Source organism: Neolamprologus multifasciatus, chromosome 22 (genome assembly GCF_963576455.1).
Source record: "Neolamprologus multifasciatus chromosome 22, fNeoMul1.2, whole genome shotgun sequence".
Taxonomy (NCBI): domain Eukaryota; kingdom Metazoa; phylum Chordata; class Actinopteri; order Cichliformes; family Cichlidae; genus Neolamprologus; species Neolamprologus multifasciatus.
The window spans coordinates 18324420-18349984 of NC_140459.1; the positions used below are offsets into that span (position 1 = coordinate 18324420).

Consider the following 25565-nt stretch of genomic DNA (forward strand, 5'->3'; position numbering starts at 1 on the left):
AGCGGAAGAGCTTGTTTGTGTTTTGGTTCTAAGGGGAAGTTGCGAGAAGAAAGAAAGGAGGAGACGTGACAGGATTGTTGAAATTGTTTTCTCGGTCCCCCCCTCCCCTGACACCAGCTCATCACAGTGTCCCAGGTTCTGTGTGCGAACTGCAGCGGTGCTATTTAAAGTTGTACATCGCCTGGCTCTCAGGTAACGTACTTGTCACGAATCTACGAGTTGTGGTTTGCAGCTGGCTCGGTGACATAACGCCGCCGTTTGTTTAGTTGTCATCGGTGACTTCGTTAGCTAGCTATGTCGCTAGCTAAGTGCAGCTAATGTCGATGGTGTTTGGTGGCATGGGGGATGCAGAAATGCGGGCCTTTGTCCTGTCGAGTCCGCTTGTTCTCTTGTATACCAATAGCAAATAGCTTATAATGTCTGGTATAGCAGGTAGCATGGCAGGCTTACAGTGACTTTGCTAATAGGTGGACTGGTTTCAGTGGGTGTAATGCTAACAGTGACAGCAAGCTAACGTTAGTGTTTGTTAATTGAGGGGCTCAGCTATTCCCCTTGAATCAACATTAGCTAAACAGCACCGGCAATCAGGGTTTCAATTCGAAAGAAAAAAAACAATGGCGTTAGTTTTATGCAGATAGCTGTCGTGTTGTTTTTATGTCCTTACAGCAGTCGGGAGACTAATGACACCAGACAGCTAGGAATGCTAAGCTTTGCTAACAGCATAAACGCTAACAAGCTAGAGAACAAAAACACTTTGGGGAAAATGGCGGCCCCCTCTAACATCAAAACAGACCTATAGCCACTGCTAACACCGAGCGAGTGTGTTTATAGTCAACTAACTAACGAGGGTTAAAGCCAAATATGCGCGTCGTAGTCATGCAATGTGCAGCGTTTGTTGACAAATCGTGTCATGAGTGTGGGTAAATACAGTCACTGTTCTCATTCCAGTTCCTGGAGCTTGTTTGTTTTCTTGCTGCGCGTCTTCAAGACTTCGTCTCAAGGATAAGTCGATTGAGATAAGGTTGAAATGTTTTGGCATGACCTCGCCGGTCAATTTATTGACTCGTTTCCCCAAAGCTCTTTATTTGAAATACACCCAGAAATCTGGTGGCTGTTATCTTTACCTTAATAAACTCTGGTAAATGAATGCCTTTAGCCTTTAGTGTTGCGACACAAGTAAGAACGGTTTGCCACAGATGTGGGCTAGTGACGCACAGGTTTATAATGTGTGTGGAAAAAAAGTAACTGCTATTTATAGAGCTCATTTTGAAATGACTGGAGTTGACCATAAGTGCTGTACAGGCACACTCATTTTGTAATCCACGTCTCAAGAACCCAATTACAAACATGGAGCTTACATAAGCAGGGAACATATAATGTTTAAGAAAAGAAATCAGAAAACAGCTGCATTCTACCAATGCTAAACAGTCAAGTAAAACAGTAGTACAAAACATTTACAGTGTGTTTGACCAAACACTGAGGGACCTGAGGCTAAACTAAAAGCAGCTAAAACAGGTATGTCATTAGAGCTGATCTAAAATCATCAGTTGTTGAACCAGTCCCCATGAGCTTAGGGGCAATAACCACAAAGTCCCAGTCGACTGTAGTTTTTAGGCAAGAAGGGGACATGGAAGAAGAAGTTAGGGTGATGATGTCAGTGATTTGGAGGCAAAAATATGGAGATAAAAAGTGAATCGCACATTTGTAATTGCAGACATTTTTTTATTTTCTCTGTTGCATTTGCACTTAAGCAGTCCTGGCACAGTTACTTTATAGACTGACTTGCCTGTTTTTGCAATTTTGTTCAGAGTACATTCATAGCTGTATCCTCTTAGTTATCTCGCAGATTATAAGCACATGTTAACTCTTAACTTATATAATTAAGTAGCACTTTTCTACTTGGAGCAGTCACAGCTACTACTACTCGTTCATCCCATCACACATAAATGCATACGAGTGCTTTTTTCTTCTTCTTTACCTTAGCACTTTTTCTATCATTTGCATGCACTCGAACTCACAATGCATGGATTGCAGGCAACTCAGGGTTCAGTGCTTTCCCCAAGGATACTCAAGCATGCAGACTAGAGTAGCCGGGAAATCTATCCATCAATCTTTCAAGCCACAGCCACTCAAATGTGTCGTATGCTATTATGTACTGCTACCTTACAGTATACTATAATTCAGTACAACATCTTCATAAACTGCCATTGAGGCTACAGCCACCACAGATTAATGCCTCTCCTCAACAGAGTGTGACTTGTGTGGTTAACAAAGGTTGCTTTGTGCTTTATTGCACTGCACCATATATGTGAGTTTGATGCGAGGCGAAAGGCCAGTTTTTGGTCAGCCACAAGATTCCACTAAATTCACCCTGTAAGGTCAGACATAAGCCGTGATTATCTCCTTACAACAGCCGTCTGTGTTTTCTAGAAATTCTGAGCTGTTCATTCCCAAATAAGTTAGTAAGCACTACATGCACGCATGGTATGCATGCATGCAATGGTTCTCGCAGTTGTACCACACTTGTGTAATGTGGGTGGGTCTTTCCCCGGCTCTCTTTCAAGTTTGCCATGAATCACTGTTGTAGTTCATGACAAGGCTTCCTCTTCCTGGTGTTACTGTAAGTTACATTCATGAAGAAGTGTCTGAAATTTCTGCATCCCCTGTCAAAAATCGCGCATGCATTCAGAACAGGCCTTTGTGTGTTTGAACTGCTCGCATGTTATTATTACTGACTTGAAATGTTCACAGAATAATTCAGTTATTAGCGTTATAAAATTGCATTTACAGCCATAATTTGCAGATAAAAAAAGATAGCTAATTGATACAGGCTATCATTTTCAATGCACTGTATATGAATTATATTTGAATTTATTAATCAATTCTTCATGTTGCCTAAACTGCAGTGTGAAAACCACCTGTTTCTTTGAAACGCTGTGTGTGTGAAAACCTTCTTAATTCACAACAAATTGAAGTGATACCAGTGGGTGCATGCTTGACTTTGATGTGTGCAAGTATGAGTAAGAGATGTATCATTTTTTGTATGTAGTCTGCTCTGAGGAACTTTCATTAACTTTTATGTCCCAGTCAAAATGTCAAAAGATTGCCTAATTTAGTTGCTTTTTTCTAGTAGCCTATTCATTAGTCTGATTCTAGTTTTCATAAGATTTGTAATTTTATAATGATTTTCAGAGGAAGCTGATCTTATATTTATAAATTTGTTGCATGATTTTAACATATGAATAATGCTAATTTGTCTTAAATGTCAGACTGTAATCTATACAAAAATAACTGTTCCGTTCCTGTTATGACTTGTTAAACTGCATTGGAAGAGAAAAGGAATTACAAATCTCTTAGAGTTTAATATCTGTTTTTACTCTGTGAACATGTTTGTTCTCGTGCTTCCTGCAGCAGAAGTCCCGACAGTGAGGTTCGGCACACAGGACACCTGGGATCTGACTAGGTCATGGCCAATCGAGGAGGAGCTACGAGACCCAATGGACCAAATGCAGGGAATAAGATCTGTCAGTTTAAGCTGGTGCTGTTGGGGGAATCGGCTGTGGGGAAGTCCAGCTTAGTGCTTCGCTTTGTCAAGGGCCAGTTCCATGAATTCCAGGAAAGCACAATAGGAGGTAAGGTCATGTCATCAAATTAGGATGTTTCTGACAACCTGGCAGTTCTGTTGTTTTTTTTGTTGTTGTTGTTGTTGTTTGTTTTGTTAGTTTGTTTTCCTGAGAAGTCCCCATTCAGAAAACTGATGCTTTTGTGTTGACACATTTATCAGCTCTTTTGTTTATATGACCTCGTAAAGATATAGTCTTGGTGTCGTTAATGATCACGCAAAAATGACTCGTCTCTTCCTATCTCCACAGCGGCCTTCCTAACCCAAACAGTGTGTCTTGATGACACAACAGTGAAATTTGAAATCTGGGACACTGCAGGCCAGGAGCGTTACCACAGTTTGGCACCAATGTATTACAGAGGAGCACAAGCTGCCATTGTGGTCTACGACATCACAAACGAGGCACGTTCATCCTTGACTAAGACCCAGGCCTTCCAGAGCACTTGTAGAGCAAGTTAAAACATGAAAGTAGCATTAGATGTTGACAAGTGGTACCGTGTCTTCACTTTTTTTTTTTCAGGAGTCCTTTGCACGGGCCAAGAACTGGGTGAAGGAGCTACAACGACAAGCTAGCCCTAATATAGTCATCGCTCTGTCAGGAAACAAAGCTGACCTGGCTAACAAAAGAGCTGTGGACTTCCAGGTCAGTCTAGACAAACCTTAGACTGTGTCGTAGGCTTTCATGATTTTACAATTATTATTATTATTATTATTATTTTTAATCTAATATCTCTGTGACCTTTCTGTGTGGAGGTTGCATGTTCTCCCTGTGTGTGCGTGATCTATCTCGGGGTACTCCAGCTTCCTCCCACAGTCCGAGCACATGTAGTTAGTACAGTTATTTAATTGGTGATTCTAAATTACTCATAGGTGTGAATATGGTGTGAATGGCTGTCTGTACCTCTCTGTTAGCCCTGCGACAGGTTGGCAACCTGTCTCCAGCCCCACCGCAAAACTGAGTTGGATAAGGGGAGGAAAATAGGTGGATGGGTGATCACGTTTCTAGCAGACACTGCATTCTAGAGCCATGACTTCCATTTTTAATTATCCTCTAATTGTGTTTCTCCTATGCCTGAAGAAATGCGTGTTGGAGGATGTATTAAAAAATTGCTTGTTTACATTGTGTCAACAGGACGCCCAGTCCTACGCAGATGACAACAGCTTACTTTTCATGGAGACATCGGCCAAGACGTCTATGAATGTGAATGAGATATTTATGGCCATTGGTGGGTAACTTTTAGGACTCAATTTGTAGATATTTGTTTTTCTGCACATTTCTGTTATTCAGAGTTAGAACTGTTCCCTCATAGCAAGAAGGTGACGGCTTGAAGCCCAGTTTAGGGCTCCTTCTGTGTGGAGTTTGCATGTTCCCTGCTAGCCTGGGCTTTCTACTGTAGCTCCAGTTTTCTTCTGCTGAAAAGTACACAAGGTTTACAAAGCTGCTGTTAGGCTTGGACAATCACAAATTCCTAAGAGGTTTCAGTTCCTGCTTAAAATGCAAGTTAAAAATTAACTGGAGGACAAGGTCAAACTAGCATGATTGATATGTTTGTTAATAAATTTTTTTTATCATTTGTAGCTTCTCTTTTCTGAAAATCGTTTTATTATTTGTTTGTTTGTTTGTTTTGATTTCTTCCAGCAAAGAGATTGCCAAAAAATGAGCCTCAAACTGCAGGAGCAAATACTGGGCGCAGCCGGGGAGTGGACCTGACAGAAGCTGCCCAGCCAGCCAAGGCTCCATGCTGCAGTAACTAACATGAAGAACACCCTCCTCCCTACCGACCTGTATGGCAGTAACTAATGTGGTCAATGCCCCAAATGCCACTGCAGTTACTAATGCAATGTGTCACCTACTCTCTGAAACAAGAAAATATGCCCTGCGCTCGCTACCCCACTCGTCCACTTTTAACAAATTCATTGCCATCACACTGATCTTTCTTTGCGGCTCTGCCTCTTTTCCTCCATTATGGTTCTGCTGCTACCCGGGGAAGCCTCCTAACCACTTTGTCTTACTTTCTGCCATCGAGCTTGTTACATCTATCATATTATTGATAGATCAGTGACAGCAGATATTAGAAACATTAGAGCACCCTTCCTCGCTTTGTCATCATCTTTACACCGTGTAGACATGAGTTTCATCTGGAGGAAGTGATCACTTCTCTTTTCTGGGATAGCTTAAGTCTTTAATATTGCATTTCTAATACCAGTCTTCTGTTTTTGTTCAATTTTTTATAACTTTGTTGATTATTGTTTACTGTAATTTTGTCAAACTTGTGGATGCACATGCTAGCATATTTAGGCGGCCTAAAAGTTAAAGAGTTACACATTTAATCTGCAGTAGAGCAGAAAAAGTTGGTTGGAGGAGTGTGTTCTTGTTAATCTCAGAAAGAGGAAAGGTGGAGGGGGCAGAGAGAAATTGTAGATTCTGTCTCTCTTGTTGTTTCTAGGGCCCTTTATCTCGTAGCTGGGGGGGGGGAATAGTTGGTCCTTATAACCCCACTCCCTCCATTAAACCCAACGTAGCACTAGTGCATAGCTTCTCACACCACCTTGTCTCCATTCTGGGCCCGTGCCTGCTCCTAGCTGTCCTTCGTGGCATTGTGCAATGTTTCACAGTATTTACTCTGTGAGTTGTCTGCAAGGACCAGTGCTGCGCAGCAAATCCCCTTGTGTCTACAAACACAGTGCAGAGGCCTCTACGGTACACGTCAGTGTCACCAACTGCCCACTTCATGATGTGTCCGTCCATAAACCTTGTGTAGACCACCCTTTTGTTGTCATACTGCGGTCTCTTGGGTTTCTGTTTTTCAGCGATTTATTCTTGTGCGGTTACTTTTTCCATTGTGTCAATGTTGCTCGACTGCTGGGTTTGCACTGGGGGTAAATCGAAGGTGATAGCAGTGAGTGGGGAGTTGCAATATGTAAAGTTGCTTCTTAATTAATATCGGAATCATAAATGTTTGACATCTTCTCTTGATTAGAAAGTGCTTTAGACACGGCGGTGTGTCATTCTGTACAAAGCCCGGCCCGGGTTTGCTGTCTGGTGACAGATTACATCCTTCGACTTATTCACACGCATTTATCCGTGTGTTTTGTTGTTTTTGGCTTTTTTTTTAACACACATTTCCACAATTAAACACACACACACCACTGACTTGTCGTCTCCCTCCCCACCTTCCCCTATTCCCTGTAAGACCTAAACATCACTGTACATGAACATACACACAGTCTGTTACACATCATCCACACCTTTGTCAAGCACACACTCTGCCCCACTGACACACAACCCCCCTAATTGTTACACACACACACATGCACATAGAGTACTTTTAGTAAATAACTCTTTTTACAGGTCTGTCTTACTCATGCCTTGCACTAATGATGCTCATGAATATATCTTGTCATGATTTCAGCCAGTGTGATATATAAATATATATAAATATAAATATATAAATAATATACTGTAAATAAGGTGTTGCAGTGTAGTCTACCTTTTTCAATTTACCAGTGACAGGACTAATGCTTGCTAGGGAGTTGTCTAGATAATCATAAAAAAGTGTACAGTTAGCAGGAAGGGGGGAAAAAACAGCTACAATCTGGGTTTGGAGTTTTGTTGCTGTTCCTTTTTTTCTTTGTCTTTTTTTTTTTTTTTTTACACATATAAATGGTTAAATTATAATCAGTGGTGGTCTTTATAAATGTATCTAGTGTTTATTAACAAACAAAAAAAATGAAATTGCATTTATTTAGTCATCTGTCTTGTATATTTCTGTCATAAAAAATATATCCAAACGTTTTTTGTTTTGTTTTTTAAGATTATCTTTTTACTTTACACTTCTCCATTTTTTTTCTTGTCTGTACCTTGTCCAGAACTATTCCTCCTCCTACTCCTCCCTGTAAGTAGACATGAGCTTTCAGAGGCACAGGTTGTAAAACTCCAGAGGAGTCGGACACCACGCTGCACAGTTTTTGAGCTTTCCTCTGTCTGTCTTCTTACATTTCGGTAACATTTTGACGATAATTGTAGGAACAGTAAAACAACTATCAGCTGGCACGATGGCGGTTTATGAATAGATGATTTAACACATAATAAGGATGCAAATTGTAATTTTTTTTGTTTTGTTTGTTTTGCAGTGAACACTTATTTGCAGCCAGAAACATTTAAATGCAAGCATTTTACAGTACTGTTATGTAATGACCAAATAAATACTGAAATAAATTTGATCATTTATTATTGTAATCAGGCGGTGTGCGTGTGTGCGTGCCTTTATTTCCTCTGGGCCTCAATAGCTTTTTTTTTTCTTATGTCTACTACTCTATATATATGTTTGTTTTGTCCTCTGGAGGTTATGACCTATACTTTTACTTCCCTCATACTCATCATGAAACTGATGAAAGCTTCTAATCATCATCAATCCTGAACTTTAACCTTTTTTTATTGTTGTTTGGGTGAGCATACTTAAGACATTTCCGTATGTTCACTGATATGATGTGAAAATATTTTTAAGGGTCTATAAATATATTTCTAAATGGTGTTGCTATTAATTTCAGTAATTTTTCAGTATAGTCTTGGAAGTCACCTGTGCCTGACTGAAAGTATGGATCCACTTCTTTTTTTTTTCGCTCCCACCACGTTTGACCTTGAAATTTTGCTATAAATGGTTGCATTTTGTGACCTCTCCTCTTTGAATTGTTGTGGAGTTGGCCTATCCCATGAAGGTCCCCTAGCGGAGGAAAATGGGCCTACAGCGAGAAATTGAAAATAAGGATGAGCGCCATGTCTGATCCTCCGTTTGTGGAATAGAGCGGACGGCGCAGCGAATATTCCCCGGCCTGGCGGTCCCTTCGGGTTTCGGTGGGAATCATGGCCGACAGCGCTGGGATTCAGCAAGGTTCGCCGGCCATCGGAGCCGCGGGCCTGGTTCCGGCCGCTCCTGGAGCCGGAGGCACGGAGGGCTCCGGCGCCGCTAGAGGATCCGCACGTATCGCCGTGAAGAAGGCACAACTACGCTCCTCGCCTCGGCCCAAGAAACTGGAAAAACTCGGAGTGTATTCATCCTGCAAAGTATGCCACATCTGCAAAAGCAGGGCTTTAAAGCGGGGTAGTTTTCGGGGCTCATACTTAAAGTGTGCTGCATTTCCTGGGCTTGGTTGCAATAGTTTTCAAAATGCAAGCACAGCAAAGGAAGCCATTGCCGCACTTGAGTTTCTTGTGTTTTTTCTTTTGAATGCATGAACCAGTTACTAAAGAGGTAATACTAAAAAAAATTAAATCTTGACACATTAAGTGTTTTGGAGGGGCTTTTTTTTTTACATCTGGACTTCTCAGCAGGGGCCTTGCAGCTGCAGCCTGTTACAGTGTTACTGCTTCTGTCAAGGTGGGGGGTTGGTGAACGTAAACATTGGCTTGACGCTGGTTTTGGGAGTAGCTGGCTGTGTGCACAAGGTCTGGATACGCGTGTGTGTTTGTGTGGTCGTGCACGGTCTCGTGTTTCCACTGGAAATTTCACAGAGTCCCCGTGCCGTCCGTCATAGCAGGGGGGGTAAACAGAGAGGAGTTTATTGGGCTTATGCAGCGTATGATCCGCAGAGAGGGACGGGGTCTTTGTTTTGACAGGGTGACAGCTGCTGGCGAGGGCGGAGTTTGTTGTTGTTTCAGGGCGCATGCTCAGAACAGCACCTTCAGCTGATCATGTCCCCGCCCCCTGTTACTGTAGAAAGTCGGGCATAACATCTCTCGTTTAACCTGAGAGAGCCTTGAAAAGCTGCCGTTTGCTTTTAAGATATTTAAGATATTTATGTAATAAAAAAGCAAAGCTTAACAAGTTGAATGGTTTTCCTTATTTGTTCTGTGTAATCTGCCCCCCATTTATTGCTCATTTGCTGCTTTTAATATCGTGTTTGTGCCTGCTTGTACTAATTTAACCTCTATTTATCGCAGGCTGAAGGAGCCTGTAAGTGTAATGGCTGGAAAAGTCAGAACCCCCCTCCTACACCTCCTCAAACAGAGCAGCAGTCCAACGCAGTCAACCTCCAGGAGCCCTGTCGGAGCTGCTCTCACACTTTGGGTAAGTCGGCATGCCCACCAGAGAAGCTGCATCAGAAAATAATACCAAGAAGGGTAAGCTAGATGAATTTCATTGGCTTATTTCTTCTTTCCAGGTGATCATGTGACCCATCTAGAAAATGTTTCAGAGGAGGAAATGAACAGGCTTCTTGGTATTGTTCTGGATGTGGAGTATCTGTACACGTGCATTCACAAAGAGGAGGATGCTGACACTAAACAAGTCTACTTTTCCCTCTTCAAAGTAATTTTATTGCTTTACACTCGATTTGAAGCAAGGTAGAGTTTTCAGATCTCGCTCGCTTTAAACAAACGCCATCTTTTTCCATTGTCAGCTGCTGAGGAAGTCCATCCTACAGATGGGTAAACCAATGTTAGAAGCACAGGAGAGTCCACCGTTTGAAAAGCCCAGCATCGAGCAGGTAGAGAAACAAGTCTCCACTGCACGGACTCTTTCATCCTCTGATCTTTTCTTACTTTTGATGTATTTGTTCTTTCTTTTACTCCACGTTTCCGAAATAGGGGGTGAACAATTTTGTCCAGTACAAATTCAGCCACCTGCCATCTAAAGAACGCCAAACCATTATGGAGCTGGCTAAGATGTTTCTCAACCAGATCAACTACTGGCAGTTGGAAACGCCCTCTCAAAGACGCCAAAGGGTGCCCAATGACGACGCAGCTGGATACAAAGTCAACTACACTAGGTAGCAGAGTAGACAGATATCTTGTGCCTGCCTTTCCTGCACCAGTACAGTTACAAGCTGTAAGATAATTATGGGATATGCTTGTTCCAGATGGCTCTGCTACTGCAATGTTCCTCAGTTCTGTGACAGCCTGCCCCGCTACGAGACCACTCAGATCTTCGGGCGGACGCTTTTGCGTTCTGTCTTCACTGTGATGAGGAAACAGCTGCTGGAGCAGGCCAGACAGGAGAAGGACAAGCTCCCTCCTGAGAAACGCACACTCATTCTTACACACTTTCCCAAGTAAGAGATACAGAAGGCTCACGTGCAGTTAGCCACACAGGCCTTCAAGTAGTTACACTCTGGGATGTGCTTCACATCCTCAGTATGAAACCAGACCGTAGCCACTAATGTAAAGTTGACTGCTTGTTTTAATATAGTTAAGTAGTTGTTGTGATTTCTCTGCTCAGGTTCTTGTCAATGCTGGAGGAGGAGGTTTACAGTCATAACTCTCCAATCTGGAGCCAAGACTTCTTGGCAGGGGCAGCGGGAGGGCAGATTCCTATCCACACAGGTAACACGCCCTCCCACACGCCCTTCCACACCCTCGCCGAAACGCCTCTCAAGATGACACTTGTTTGTTTTTTTTAAGAAAAGGTTAAAGCCTATGACTGAATAAATTCAATTTCCTCTGTGTTTTTTTTTTTTGTAGTTATAAGTGCTGCTTCAGTGGCCAGGCCGCTGTACTACAGCACCAGTCCCGTGTCAGTGGACCCATCCACCTGCGGCAGTGTCAGTCCTGCCAGGAAGGCAGCTTCTGTACTGGAGCCAAGCCCAGGTATTGCTGACAAACCTGTTATTACTCATGAGGGTTAGGTTAGGTTAGTTAAGCCAACTTATTGCGTAACAGTACAACAACAAAAAGTGTGGACCTGAGTAAAGTCAGCCTTGTTTTACACATTTAAAAGTGGAACGGTTTCTACTTTACAGCGAAATGACTCAAGTCAGCCGTCCATTAAGATCGTTTCTAGTTTTGGAGATTTTTATGCTTTTAATGTAACCCTGTTTTAAGTGCTGCCTCTAAGATCTGTCATCACATGAAGGTGAAGTAAACCCCAGAGCTGCTTCTAACAAACAAAGTACATATAGGTTTAAAATGAAGACTGAAGATAGTAGACTTCAGATGTCCGTCACTTGTTTACCAACCATACCAACAGTACCATATCACCCCAACAGAGCACTTTGCTCTCAGACTGCAGGTTAACTTGTGGGTCCTGGGATATTTAAAAGTAGAATGGGAGGCAGAGGCTTCAGCTTTCAAACATCTCATTCTGTAGAACCAGTTTCCAGGATTTCTGTCTCCACCTGCTTTCTTCTTTTTCCCTCTAACGCCAGTAACAACAGATGGCTGCCTCTCCCACAGCCTGGTTCTGATGGAGCTTTCTTCCTGCTAAAAGGGAGTTTTTCTATCCCACTGTTGCCAAGTGCTTGCTCAGAGGGTTGGGTTTTTTTCCTCTAATATTGTTTATACCTTACAACATAAAGCCCCTTGAGTAATGAGAGCTTTCCTCTGTGTACACTCCCCAGCTGGAGAAAAGCGTAAACCTTCTGAGCCCCTTTCCCATGAGGAAAACAAGAGACCCAGGGTGGTTGGTGACATCCCCATGGACCTCATCAATGAAGTTATGGCGACTATCGCTGATCCTGCTGCCATTCCAGAGGTAACCCATTATTGTTTAGTCACAGCATGGAGCCCAATTAGTTGGAAATGAATTTAATCTTCATATGATAAGTAGTAATTTGGGCTAAAATTCTATCATTTCTATAATTATAGCCCACTTATAAGCTGTTGGTCAGAAACTGTATCCGAGTGCTTGTGAGGCCTGATGATTTCCACTTCCTCTTCATGTAAAACACTCCCTGTTATGTTATCTTTGCCATGTCAAAAACTTAATCGCGAGCTTCATAAGAAATCTGAACCAATCACTACGGCGCGGTGTCATCTATGAGTGGGAAAGATAACGGCCCTTTTTACAGCTTCTCCTGCTGTTGCTGTATGTGACAAAAAGTAAAAGTGAGAAGACACACCAGCACATATTACTCCAGCTTCTGATACACAGCTGTTTTCTTGAAACCTTTCTGTCAGTCAAGATGTCTCACATCTGTAAATCAAGTGAAGACAAACTGAAATGGCCCGTGCTCTCTTCTTCAGTTGTTTTGGGGTTACTCCTAGTTTATTTTGAAACTGGCATCACCTGCGATGCTTTTCAATCTGACTCAAGTCTTGGATTTTTAAGAGAAATAAGAAGGCACTGCAGATTTGCAAAGGGCAGTTATGTAATCTTCACAGATGCCATCCAGACCCACAGCCTCTATCAGATTTTCCAGGCTGACACTTTACAACAAGAGTAAAAAGAATTAAAGTCATTAGATAATTGTAAATCTTCTCATCCTTCCAGCCTAATCATTTTCCTGTCAGTGTCAGATCTCATGGTAATTGGTCTTGATCTCCTTCCAAGCTGCCATAATGTGTCTGTATAGCTCCTCATTTATTTTTTTAGTCATAGGTTAATTGTCCCTGCACAAAATGTTCAAGTCCTCTGCACATCACAGCAAATTTTGGACCATGATTTATTTGATACCTTCCTGTCTGTGCAGACCAGCCTGCTATCAGCTCACTCTGCACGTGACGAAGCCGCCCGCCTGGAGGAGCGCAGGGGCGTGATTGAATTCCACGTCATTGGGAACTCCCTAAACCAGAAGCCCAACAAGAGAATCTTGATGTGGCTCGTCGGTCTTCAGAACGTGTTCTCCCATCAGCTTCCCCGCATGCCCAAGGAGTACATCACGCGGCTGGTGTTCGATCCGTGAGTGTAACTCTGCCTCATCGTCACGCCTTAAGTTCAGAGGGTTATAGAGAAGCAGATTCCCTCTGTAAAATTCATCTTTTTTTCTGGTAGGAAACACAAAACGCTGTCCCTGATCAAAGACGGGAGAGTGATCGGAGGGATCTGCTTCCGGATGTTTCCATCGCAAGGCTTCACAGAGATCGTCTTCTGTGCCGTCACCTCCAACGAGCAGGTCAAGGTGAGAGCGTGCCCCGCTTTATTTCTCAGCTTGGTGGGTATTCAGTGATATCTGGATGGCCGGCTCTAACCCTTTCCTGGTCTGACTGTGTGGTTGCAGGGTTATGGAACACATTTGATGAACCACCTGAAAGAATATCACATAAAGCATGAAATCCTCAATTTTCTCACTTACGCTGATGAATACGCCATTGGGTACTTTAAGAAACAGGTAACATTAATAACGGCCATTAGTGACAATAATATAATAAATAGAGGCAGAACTGCTAGCGCGTGGCAGCTCCAGGATAAATTATTACTTCCTCCTTATCAGGGTTTCTCAAAAGACATAAAGGTTCCCAAGTCCAAGTATGTGGGCTACATCAAGGATTATGAAGGAGCCACACTCATGGGCTGTGAGCTCAACCCCAGCATCCCCTACACCGAGTTCTCTGTCATCATCAAGAAGCAGAAAGAGGTGTGTGGGTGACTTTTAAATGAACTCTTTAACATTTTATTGATCTAAATGCTTCTTTCTGTCCCCTCAACTAAGATTTTTTTCTCATTTGTTGCCTTCAGATAATCAAGAAGCTGATTGAGAGGAAACAGGCTCAGATCAGAAAAGTCTATCCAGGGCTGTCCTGTTTTAAGGATGGAGTCCGGCAGATTCCCATTGAGAGCATTCCTGGCATACGTATGTTATTCTTTTTCAGTGTTGGGTAACCTTGGCTTTTAAAAGTAGCTTGATACATTACAAGATTATTGCCATTAAAAAGTAATGATTGCCATTACAGCATTAAATGCTGAGGAAAGTAGGCCACTTACCACATACATCCTGTGCAATTAAGCTGTCCAACTTATTGGTTATATTATCTACTGGGTTTTTATGGGCTTTATCGTACATCTACCTCTATAATCACCACCAACCTTGTTAATTTCCTCGGAGTGACAGGTTAAGCAGAACTAAAAGCTAATTAATCAAATACTTTTCGGATTTAAAGGCTGTTCTCTATGAAATCTGGATGGGTGGTTATTTTCCGTATGTATGGCTACCAGCCAAGGACTAGAGCAGGCTGCACGTGAATGCAAGAATTATGATGAATTTTTTGAATTTGTTTTGTGGCAACAAGACAAGCAGTATTTGCAATGTCACACAAGAAAAACAGTGGTTGGAGACTGCAGGGCAACCAAAATTATTGCACTCAGCTCGCTATGTGCCTGCCTTTGAAGTGGTTGCTTTGAAGAAGGGAACCAGATTGTAAACCACTTCCAGTCAGCTAACATCTCTATAGAAACATTGGTGTGTCAGGACAGTGAGAAATCAGCAATAAGACTGAGTCAGCATCATGTCTGCTATTGCAAAGACTGACTGCAAGTTGTTTAGAGTCTATCTTTTTTATAATTAAATGGGAATTCATTGCAGACTTTTGCCAGGTTTAGAGTGCAACACGCTCAACCTCTGCGTAACTAATTGGTCATCCAACTACTGTACAATCATTCACCCACCAGCATTTTTTTTGTGGTTACACGGAAGTTGCTGACCTATTTTTCCTCTAGTGACTAGAGAATGACTCCATATTGGTGTATGAGTGTAATATTAGTTTATTTATATCAACAGGTGAAACTGGCTGGAAGCCTGTGGGCAAAGGGTAAGATGCTCCACTAATGATTTGGCTAATGTATTCACATTATATATTTAATCATTTTTGTCAATGACGTCAATGATACAGTCAGACATTGTCTCTGGCCTTTATTAATGACAAAAATTTGCAGGCAATAATAACACGCATGCACATCTGGAAATAGCACTTAGCTAGCCTCAGTTTTATATAGTTTTTTCTACCATTTTTCACTCTTCAGGAAAGAACTGAAAGACCCCGATCAACTGTATAGCACTCTGAAAACTATCCTCCAACATGTGAAGGTGAGGGATAGACACGTATAATGTGGTCTACATCTGACACACACATACACAGACAAACAGTTTTCTTAAAGGACTGCTTTATGTGTTTTAGAGTCACCAGAATGCCTGGCCTTTTATGGAGCCTGTGAAAAAAACAGAAGCACCTGGGTACTACCAAGTCATACGCTTCCCCATGGGTACGTGTGTTAACAAGCACAGTTGTCTTAAAGGGGAGGAGATGAGTTACAGTTTGTGTATTACTAATTGTCTGCACTAGTCATTGCATAGTTGTACATTGTTTTGCAGTACGACAGATCATTTCTTATTAAAGTCCACGTCTTTTACTGTTGTTATTCAGCTGGTATTAAAGCATGAACTAAGTGGGGTTTATTAGTTAAATGCCATGCTCATCCAGCCACTGAAAGGTATCATAATTGAAATTTCACATTTTCACAGACCTCAAGACAATGAGCGAGCGTCTAAAGAGCCGGTACTACACGACACGGAAGCTTTTTATGGCCGACATGCAGCGAATTTTCACAAACTGTCGTGAATACAACCCTCCAGAGAGCGAGTACTACAAGTGTGCCAACCTACTGGAGAAGTTCTTCTACACTAAGATCAAAGAGGCGGGCCTAATCGAGAAGTAAACCAGAGGAAGAGATTTGTCTTCACCTAAACAAGGATGAGGGTGTCCTGGGACAATGAACTGTTGTTTTAGACAATGCAAAAGACAAGCAAAGCAAAGGACACGACTACTGATTCTGGAGTAGATAGGTTTCAGAAACATATCTTAATGTAAAAGGTGCAAACGGGTCTTGGATGAACACTTTTGTAATGTTTGATGCTTGCTGGCCTAGACCATAAATCAGTAGCTTAGAATACCCTGAAAGATGGGTCACAAGGGGAAGGCCTCATTTAAGAACTGTAAGACTGTTTCCGTTTCCAGACAAAAGCATTGTAGTTTTTGTATTTGACCATGTGTCTCGAGGCCCATGGAAAGAAAAGAAGAGTAGTAGTTAAACATTAAACAGAGCAGGTGTTGTTTGTGTGCTGAAAGCACTGTATCATGACAGCTGATCAGAGATTAACCACCCATCTTACTTAATCTTTGTTTTCATACTGCCTTTTCTGTGTCTGCCTCCTCCTCTCAGTTGACTCAGGTAGAGATGTCATGAGGAATTGCCGCATGCGCGGTAGATTAGTGTTACCTGTGAGGAAAGGGTTCAAGAAAGAGTCCAAGTTTTCCTGTCTGTAAAACTCTACTCTTGTGAGCACGCATGACGTTAATGAAGTCAGTTTGTCTGTGAAGAGTTCATCCTGCCAAAAGAGGAATACATACTTTAAATTTGTACAGATTTTAATGCACTTATACCCCACTGTACATTTTAAATGTGTATATAACATATATTTTCTTTCCCAGAACTGAAAAAGGACAACAAAAAAAAACCCAATCTTTTGCTTTTATCGTGCCACATAGGGCAATTTGACTATCAAAATGCACTTTTATTTTTCCAAGTATTAGTTAACATGAATGAGAGCATCTCCTTTCCTTTAGAATTTGTTTTACATAGAAATTACACTGTTGACTAAGGACTAATTTAATTATCTAGAGTATATTCTTATTTATGTGCTGTAATTTAGAAGAATGATACTTAAGGCAAGTTCTTAATTTATTATTTCTTATTTTTGTCCGGCAGATGGAGATTGATAACTTTATACTTTGGAGATAAACGAAAAGATTGTGCAATACTATGTACTTTTACTGTTTTGTAAAAAAGGTGTTTGTACTTTTCAAGCTTTAGAAAAAAAAATACCTTTTGTAATGTCTGGAGAGATAATTTCATGCTCTTTCTACAGTTGGTTTTAATGACATAGCATTAGCCTATTTTATAGACTGAATAAAACAGAAGTGAGGCTAATTGCGTGTGTGCACTTTTTCCTACACAAAGACCTTGCTAGCCTTAATTGGGTTCAGCTGCAAACACAGCTGAGCTTCTCAGGCCCAACAAAACGAAACAGTGCTTTGATGAGAACCAGACTATAAATGGTTTGCATGGCCAGTGTTCCTTTGCAGCTACACAACACTAAAACTGATGTCCAGACCTCATTGAGTTGAGCCCAAACTTGGTGTGTTCAGATATTAACCTGTCACAATGATGTGTAAACACTTATATGAAGTTTATTATCATACAGTAGAAGAAACATAAGCAGAATTACAAACTTCTTAAAGAATTCATAATAAACAATTTAAAATTGGGAAATGGCAAAATTAGGAAATCTGAGAAGGCTAATACTACATTCACCTAAAGACAAATAACAGAAATGAAAGCTTAAAAGAGACATAAACATAAAGAAATATATAAAAATTATCACAGTTGTTCTTTATCACAAAGAAATCTCACTGACAGTAATACAAGAAAAAAAAACTAAATTAAAAATTACTTCAAAGTCAGGCACCAACTTTCAGCGACACCCAACAAAAGACTCATTGTACTTTTCAAACGGCTGATGCCCACTCCTTGAATTCCTTGGATTCTGCACAGACCTCCTGCCAGACTTCTGCTTGAAAATTGGAGAGCGGAGGAACTGCACGTCTGTGAACTTGTCTCCCCGCCGAAGTTTCCTATTGAGGAGAAATGTTGAGTTTTCTTGCAGTAACAAAGAAAATAAAAACACAGTGAACCACGTGCAGTAGAGAGCGTTTGTGAGCTTACGCGTGCAACGAGGGCTCCTTGTAGTTGACCGCCATGGTGCAGCGCCGCTTGCGGATAGGAACGGGGGTGGAGCATCGAGAATCAGACGAGCCTCCACAGGAAAATTTGCGATAGGCTGCAGGGGACAGATTGGTCACATCACACAGACTCAAGCCCCGCCCTGCTGGCCTTACACCAAGCCCACCTGCAGGAACGTGAAGGAAGACGTGAACCGTGAGAAAGAGGAAAAAGGAAACAGGAGTGAATTCACACGCATACACCAGTGCAACACAACAAAAAGGTGATTCAGCCAGCCCCTTGTGCACGAAGATGTTGGCAACAAAAGGTTATTTATCAGAAAGAACACTTTCACAGTGATGTGTAAACTGGACATGCAGTTTTGGATTGAATCCTGTAACAGCTTACGTTTCTTGCATGATTTGAGCCTCTTTGGAGTTTGGTGGGGTAAAAGTGGCGGAGCTTCACCGGAGGAATCTCCAAAATTGGACAGGACATTGTCTATTCTCATCATCTCAGCTTCAATCAGAGGGCTGACAGGAAGCAAACAATCATTCTCCATTCCTTCTCCACGAGCCTCTGAAGCACCAGAACAAACAAACAAACACACACACACACAGATTAATCACTGTTTCATACTTTTTGGTTTATGTTTATTATGTTTTTTGTTTAATTAGTTTTTTAATGGCACAAATTAAACACCTACCTTGATAATTATCATGTTCCATCTTTACAGGGTCAGGGCTGTTAGAACAGCTAAAATCAGGTGACTGATTGAGGCAACCTGCTGCCTCTTCAGAGCCTGTAGTCTTGGGACTTGCCTCTTCATCTCTGAAGACTACAAAAAACAAAATTCAATAAAATACCAGAAAGTCTTCAATTATCAAATGTTAAAGAAAAAAGAGACCAACAACAAATAAAAGATTAAACAAAAGCTGAGATTAAAAACAAATCTAAATGCTTACCAGTGATCTCTGGTTTTGGAGGGATGTTTTCCGTCTTTCTGACTGCGCTGGAGAGCCGGCCTCTACGAGTGGTGATGCCCTTGGTCTTGTTAGGGGAAGCTGGTCTCTGTCTGGTCTTGTGAGGAACATAAAGGCTGTCTTCTGATTCAGAAGATGGAGATGAAGAGCTGGATTCACTGTGCTTGGAAATCCCAGGTGAAGTTTCAGCCTGGGCCTGTCGTGTTTCTTGAGCCTCCTCACTCAAGGGTGTAATTCGCTGATTGTCCTCAGCCTTGGCCCTGAATGGTGTGACGTGGACGGTCTCTTCACAGTCAAAGTCAAATGTGTCATTAAATCCCAGTGAAGTGTTGAGTTTATTGCCCTGTGCTGGAGGTGCCGTTTTGGCCCGTGTGGCTGATCGGTCCCGACTCTTTGACCTGGTTCTGGGTTTGGTATTCTCCCATGGTTTCTTTAATGTGGCACGCTCTGGTTTGCGCCCTCTCTCGGGTTTTCGTGAAACCTGTTCTGGTTTGGAGGACAGCTGCTGTTGCTGGGTCTGCTTCCTGGTGACCTGTTGTCTGCTTTTTTTGGGTGGCACTGGTTCAGGAGTAGAGTGCTGTAACTCCTCAGCGAAACCTGGATCTGCCATCTCTGGTTCTTCTAATTTTTGCATTTGACTGAGATTTTCACTGTCACTGCGAATAGGACTTGGGATCCAAGACCCAAAGCCAGTAACTGGACCTTCCTCACCCAGAATCCTCTGTTCTTGCAAACGTTCAGACCTCCTCCTGTTTTTATCTGTACGCTGACGCCGCACTCCTACTGTAGATGGCAAGGTCACCTGTTTTTCACACTGAGGATCCCCATTCTTGTTAGAGAGCTGAGGGTCTATGAAGAAACAAACGAACACGCACACACATTAAATAATTTCAATGTCTTGACTGTACGATTAAGATAGATGCAAATGTCAGAAGAATAAGATTGAGACAATGTCCAAAGTTACTATATTAAAAGAAAGACCTCCAATAAGTAATATATTTGGTTAATAAATTAACAGTCATGGATAATACCTAACAAAAATCTGGGATATTGAAGTATTTTTATTAGAGATGGACCGATCCGATATTACGTATCGGTCCGATACTGACCTAAATTACTGGATCGGATATCGGAGAGAAATAAAAAATGTAATCCGATCCATTAAATATCAAAAAAGCACCTCACAAAACTTGGCGACATGGCAGAGCAGTGTGGTCACGTGATAGAGCGGCTGTGTGTATTTGTAGCCTGCTAGCAAACATTTCATCTCCGAGGAAGTTATCTCAGAGAGAAGTAAAGCAAGTGTGTAAGTTCATCTCTGAATGTTTGTAAAGCATTCCCGCGTTAAGCTTAACAACCGATATATAGAGCAACTGCCTTTCTCTCTCTCTCTCTTCTTGCTGCTACTTCAATCGTGAAACTGCTTAATGATCAGCTGATCGGCTTTTCTGTCGCGAGTCCGTCTCTCTTGTTTGTTTTTGGCCCACTTCTCACCAGAAAGAGGAAACCAGCGGCTGAACAACAGCAGCACTATTAAGCTTGATAAGCTGTTGTTAGAATTTATTTAATATTACTTTCTAGACCAGGATCTTTTTCTATGCAGGGGCGGATCTAGCAAAGTTTAGCCAGGGGGGCCGATAGGGCATGAACAGGCAAAAGGGGGCACAAAGACATACTTTTCTTTCTTATTCTCATTTAAAATATCTAGCTTTTAATTATTTAATAATTATCTGAATCTTACACCCAAAGTTTTAATCTGATGTAAAATGTATAGAAGTCCATTACTGTATATAGTAACTGTTAAGTCTAATATACCCTAGTACTTTTTAGTAGTAGTACTTTTTCCTTTGGGAAGGTACCATCTGTGCAGTCTGCAATTCTGTTGAAGAAAGATGTTGAATCTATTTAATTATTCTTGAAAAATAATTTATTTCTGTGAATTTTTTTCACCCTGCATCAAATTAAAGTTGATTACATTGATTAAGCATCATGAGGAAGAGGGTGGTTCCCTATTTTCTTTTGCTGGGAGTTTGCAACCCTATTAGTTAGGTTGCTTAATATTTCTGCTAAGTACTCTTTAAAATACCAGAATAGGGAGGATGGGGTAGGTTTAACTTTATTAGATTGATCAGTGTTGCTGATCTATGAAATATTTTGGGTGCAGTGTGTTTTTTGGGGGTTTTTTTTACATACAGGTATAACAGAATAGCTTTAGGGTTGTTGTTGTTTTTTAACTTGAGTATGAACTTATACAAAAAGCAGCAAGATATTAAAAAACAGTTTTACTGATTAAAAAACACACTATATCGGATTCATATCGGTATCGGCAGATATCCAAATTTATGATATCGGTATCGGACATAAAAAAGTGGTATCGTGCCATCTCTAATTTTTATGCATACCTGCACAAACTGGTGAAGATTCACAGATGATGTGGTCCAGGTTCTGGCTGGTCCGCTTTCTTCTGTAATTTAAGAGGAAGCAAATCTCAATATTTCACTCAGTTTAAGGCATATAACATTTTTTATGTAAGTCATTATGAGTTTTAAAACCTTACCTAACTGAATGCATGTTGTGCTTGGCATCAGTAGAAGGTTTAGTCTAAACGAAGCAAATAAATAATTCATACATTTTCTTTTACATTCAAAGTGCAGTGTCTCAAAATAATTCATATGGTCTACTAATAACTTAGGACATTCCTAATTTAAAAAATAAAATAAAAAATCTGACAGCTGACAGTGCGTACCTCTGAAGCATTTGCCTGCAGAGCCTCCTGTTCTTTCAGCTTTCTCTTGAGCAGAAGCAGGTGAAGGAAGAGTGCCTGCTGCTCTCTTTTCAGCTGCAGGATCACTGCATTAGCCTGCCTCACTTTCTCCTTTTCAGCCTGCAAGGCCACAGCCAGCGCCTTGTTGTTCATCTGCACACCCATCAGGATGGTGTGCGTGGAGGTACTTCCTGAGAAAAGAAAAATGGAATCCAGTAAATGTCAGCATCATTATCAGAATATTAACACACTGTCTCACAGTGTGGTATGCTGGCTGCTCAGCTGCTGACAAAAAAGCTCTACTGAAGGCCATTAACACAGCTGTAAACGACAGCTCTCAGCCTGGCCACAATCTGTTTGAGTTGCAGGCCTCAGGCAGACACTCATTAAAAACTTGGGTTTCACAGATTCTATTTCTATTACCACAATCAATTTATATTTACATTCTGTTTATTTATTTACTTATCCCCCATGCCAAAAATCTTCACCTGCAGATTGGAAATCAGCTGACCCAGGAGCTTTATGTTCCAACTACCTTTTTTTAAACAATCTTATAGTGTGTTTCAGTAACTTCGTGGATTAGCAAGAATGTGGGTTTAACATGGATGCAGCAAACTGGAGAGGCATTCCCAATCTCGTTATTTCAATAACAACAAATGTTTTCTATTCTATTAGGTAACTTTATTGGGGGGTGGGCAGAATTGACAAAAGATTATTTACTTACCACTTATTTTGTTCATCATCCTTGACCTGCCCCCGCTGGGGGCTGAGGCACTGGCCAGACGTTTGTTCCTCTTCTCCTTCATTTTCTCCTTTATGTCCTCCAGACTTTGCTGGAAGGACTTCTTCTGGGTCCGTTCTCTCACCATGACTCGGGATCTGTTATTACGGCTAAGTTCAGTGTGCAGTTCAAAAGCTTAACGCAGTAGAAAAACGGTATATCGGAGCAAAACACACGAGGAAGCTAATGTGCGAGCTAGCCGTTAACGTTTGTTAACGCACTTTTCACTAACTGCAGTCTGGCATTGTATTCGAAAACAGCACCAAATGAAACCTACCGCAATAAATATTTAAATCACCAACACAATCCGTTTATATGATACCACTCGAGCAAAAAACACATTTAGCGCTTAAAATGAGGAAACAAAATAATCAATTTTTATCGCAGCCTCCGTCCGTCCTCCGAGAGTTGCCGTTCGAATTGAGAGCCTCGACTGCTGATTGGTAAGAATTTCAGAGGACGTCACTTCCTCCGCATGAAACGGCCGTCCGCTAGATGGCGGTTATGTATAATAGAAAACAAACCGCGTTTCCTCGCAGAGGAGACGTAATTTATTTAGTATTCATTATTCGTCTGCATATTCTGCTCCATTGAGACTAAACAGGAGACTACCGCACACAAGTACAATTATCTAATTATAATCCCTGCCGCTTCAAGCTGTCCCTTTTCACCCATATCATCCCTGTCAGCTGGAAACAAAGCAAAGAAAAAAAACATCCACAACTGGGAAATAGAGCCATAGTAAACGTCTGTTTTTCACAAGTTGGAATTAGATTAAGACCCATTACGGATCAGGCTCATTCAACCAAAATGAGCATTTATAGCCTAATTGACTGCTGAAGAGAAGAGCATTCAGAGCTCAGTAGAGTGCCCAGCTGCATGTGGATGGAGCTGATAACTGTGTTCATCCTACACCCCTCTGGCAAGCAGTGTTTGAGTCATATTCTTTTGAGTTTTTCCTGAAACTGCCGTGGCTTTTTCAGTGTACGATTGTACAGCAGCTAAGAAAGACAGTCAATAATTAGATCAATGTATTTTTTTTTTTTTATTGAGCTAGCAGGTCTTTTGACAGTCTGTTCCAGTATACAGACTCCTGTCTTCTTCTCTGTGACATGAGGCCCATAATAAGCGCATACCTTTATGCACACTGTCTCTCTCTCACACACACACACACGCACACATAGAGATCTGCCTCTCTCACAGTCACCCTGCACCCATAAGTACCCATCATTAACCTTCCCAGGTTTTACTCAACAAATGTTCCATAAATACTGGATTACTTGGTATTACATAGTCATGAGCTGATTTAATTTTCCAAGCCACACAGGGGATGTCTTGCTTGGCATGGGATGGGGAGGAAACCAGGACCTTTCTGGCATTGCACTGCAGCTAATTCATTTGGACCTTCTGCGAGTGAGGAGGATGCCAGCCAAGCAAACCGAGACTACGGCGAAGGTTTGGTAAGGTAACAAATGACTCCAGAAAAGGTGGCTCAGCTGTAAACAGGCACCTGATATTGGACAAGACCATGGATCATTAACAGTCCTCCATTTAGCTGACCTTTCTCACAAATGTTTGGTTCTTTGTGAATTCTAAGCAGGATTATTTCAACATTACCTGCACGAGGACATGTAGCAATCAAGTTTAATTACAAACAAAATAAATTACACTTATTTTGAAAGAATGTAGCTGATGCCATTTTAGTGTTGGGGTGGAACTGAGTGAGTGTGTGTAAGCCTTACAGTCCTGTGGTGACTCATTGGTGTTTACTTAAAAGGTGTATTATTCTTGCTAAAAGAAAGCAAATGTTACAGCTGTTGCCTCACAGCAGGGGAAATACTGAGTGGTGTTTGTGCGTGTGTGTGTTTTTTTAGAGAGTCTGACTGCATTAAAGAGCAAAAGAAAAAGAGAGAGAAACGTATAAAGTCAGACGGATAGACAGCCAGAGGGACTCCGCGGGTTTTAGCTCAGCTTGCTTTAATGGACAAATCCATCACACAGTCTTTTCATGCAGCTCCTCACTACCCGCATGTCAGCTGCCTGGAGAGAAACTTATTATCACAGGTAGAGGAAAAGGGATAGGAGGAAGTGATTAAAATAAAAATAGAGTGAGTGCTGTGGTTGACTGTGAAATTAGGGTACCTTAAAGTTAATAAAAAGCAAGACGAGACATCAACACACATGAATAGGTTGCCTTTTTTAGTATAACAGTAGCCAGTAGGAGTGTGTCAACCTTTTGTGACGTAATGCGATTATTAAGAGATCATAAACTCATTTCTGTCCACTCAGATCTCTAGCTCCTACATCCGTGTCCAGACATCCTGACTGGCCAATGAAACCATCATCTGCCTTTCTACCAGATGAAAAGTATTAACTCTAATCTGTGAGCTCGCCTCTACCGGGGCCAAAAATACAAAGTCCCATTTTTTAATATGGAAAATGAGCTTATGGTGCCATAATCACAATTTATGGTAATGAAATCATAACATAGGTTGTGTAATCAAAGCCTAAAATTAAACTTTGTAGAGGTTTAGAAGAGGTTGTTTTATAGGCCTCAGAATGATCCAATACTGGTTTGTAACGCTATGCATTACTGGAAATCTTTCTTTCTTTCTTTCTTTCTTTCTTTCTTTCTTTCTTTCTTTCTTTCTTTCTTTCTTTCTTTCTTTCTTTCTTTCTTTCTTTCTTTCTTTCTTTCTTTCTTTCAGCAATGCAGAAGGATTCCAGCAGTTTTCCTTCTATGGATGCAAAACCAGCTGCTGCACTACTAACAAACATAACTGCAGCAGCACTCCTTCACACTCACATCCCATTGAACACAGACGACAGCAGGACCGGGCCCCAGACACACAATCAGCTCTCAGTGGGTTGCACCTTGGCCATTATGCCTTACAGCCTGCTCTTGAACACCCTGCCGAGACATTAACTTCACAGCCAACATCCGCTCCCTTTACTGATCTGCTGCGCCATGCCATACTGCTGCAAC

General features: G+C 41.5%; 3 protein-coding genes across 5 annotated transcripts; 2 read left to right on the forward strand and 1 right to left on the reverse strand.

The window, feature by feature from the left end:
• Nucleotides 1-10: 10 nt before the first annotated feature.
• On the forward strand, nucleotides 11-7862 carry LOC146493317 (ras-related protein Rab-5A). Of its 2 annotated transcripts, none has more exons than XM_085147616.1 (6): nucleotides 11-192; nucleotides 3412-3632; nucleotides 3873-4024; nucleotides 4143-4265; nucleotides 4755-4848; nucleotides 5262-7862. In XM_085147616.1, the coding sequence occupies exons 2-6, from the start codon at nucleotides 3467-3469 to the stop codon at nucleotides 5375-5377; spliced, it is 651 nt and encodes a 216-aa protein (XP_085003742.1). In that variant the 5' UTR covers nucleotides 11-192; nucleotides 3412-3466; the 3' UTR covers nucleotides 5378-7862. The 2 variants fall into 2 exon arrangements, with proteins under 2 accessions (XP_085003742.1, XP_085003743.1); XM_085147617.1 differs by having other exon boundaries at nucleotides 3415-3632.
• A 114-nt stretch (nucleotides 7863-7976) lies between these two features.
• On the forward strand, nucleotides 7977-17259 carry kat2b (K(lysine) acetyltransferase 2B). The gene is made up of 18 exons (XM_085147607.1): nucleotides 7977-8687; nucleotides 9564-9690; nucleotides 9785-9930; nucleotides 10022-10108; nucleotides 10209-10390; nucleotides 10481-10672; nucleotides 10840-10943; nucleotides 11082-11207; nucleotides 11957-12090; nucleotides 13028-13236; nucleotides 13330-13456; nucleotides 13556-13666; nucleotides 13769-13912; nucleotides 14014-14128; nucleotides 15053-15083; nucleotides 15295-15358; nucleotides 15450-15534; nucleotides 15794-17259. Exons 1-18 carry the CDS (start codon nucleotides 8487-8489, stop codon nucleotides 15985-15987), a joined length of 2379 nt encoding a protein of 792 aa, XP_085003733.1. The 5' UTR covers nucleotides 7977-8486; the 3' UTR covers nucleotides 15988-17259.
• sgo1 (shugoshin 1) lies at nucleotides 16696-23382 on the reverse strand. Of its 2 annotated transcripts, none has more exons than XM_085147610.1 (10): nucleotides 22857-23382; nucleotides 22523-22677; nucleotides 21781-21989; nucleotides 21592-21635; nucleotides 21437-21498; nucleotides 19017-19883; nucleotides 18758-18889; nucleotides 18460-18630; nucleotides 18055-18169; nucleotides 16696-17963 (listed from the first exon to the last, which is right to left on the reverse strand). In XM_085147610.1, exons 2-10 carry the CDS (start codon nucleotides 22665-22667, stop codon nucleotides 17804-17806), a joined length of 1905 nt encoding a protein of 634 aa, XP_085003736.1. In that variant the 5' UTR covers nucleotides 22668-22677; nucleotides 22857-23382; the 3' UTR covers nucleotides 16696-17803. The 2 variants fall into 2 exon arrangements, with proteins under 2 accessions (XP_085003736.1, XP_085003735.1); XM_085147609.1 differs by having other exon boundaries at nucleotides 18055-18238; nucleotides 22857-23376.
• Nucleotides 23383-25565: the final 2183 nt, after the last annotated feature.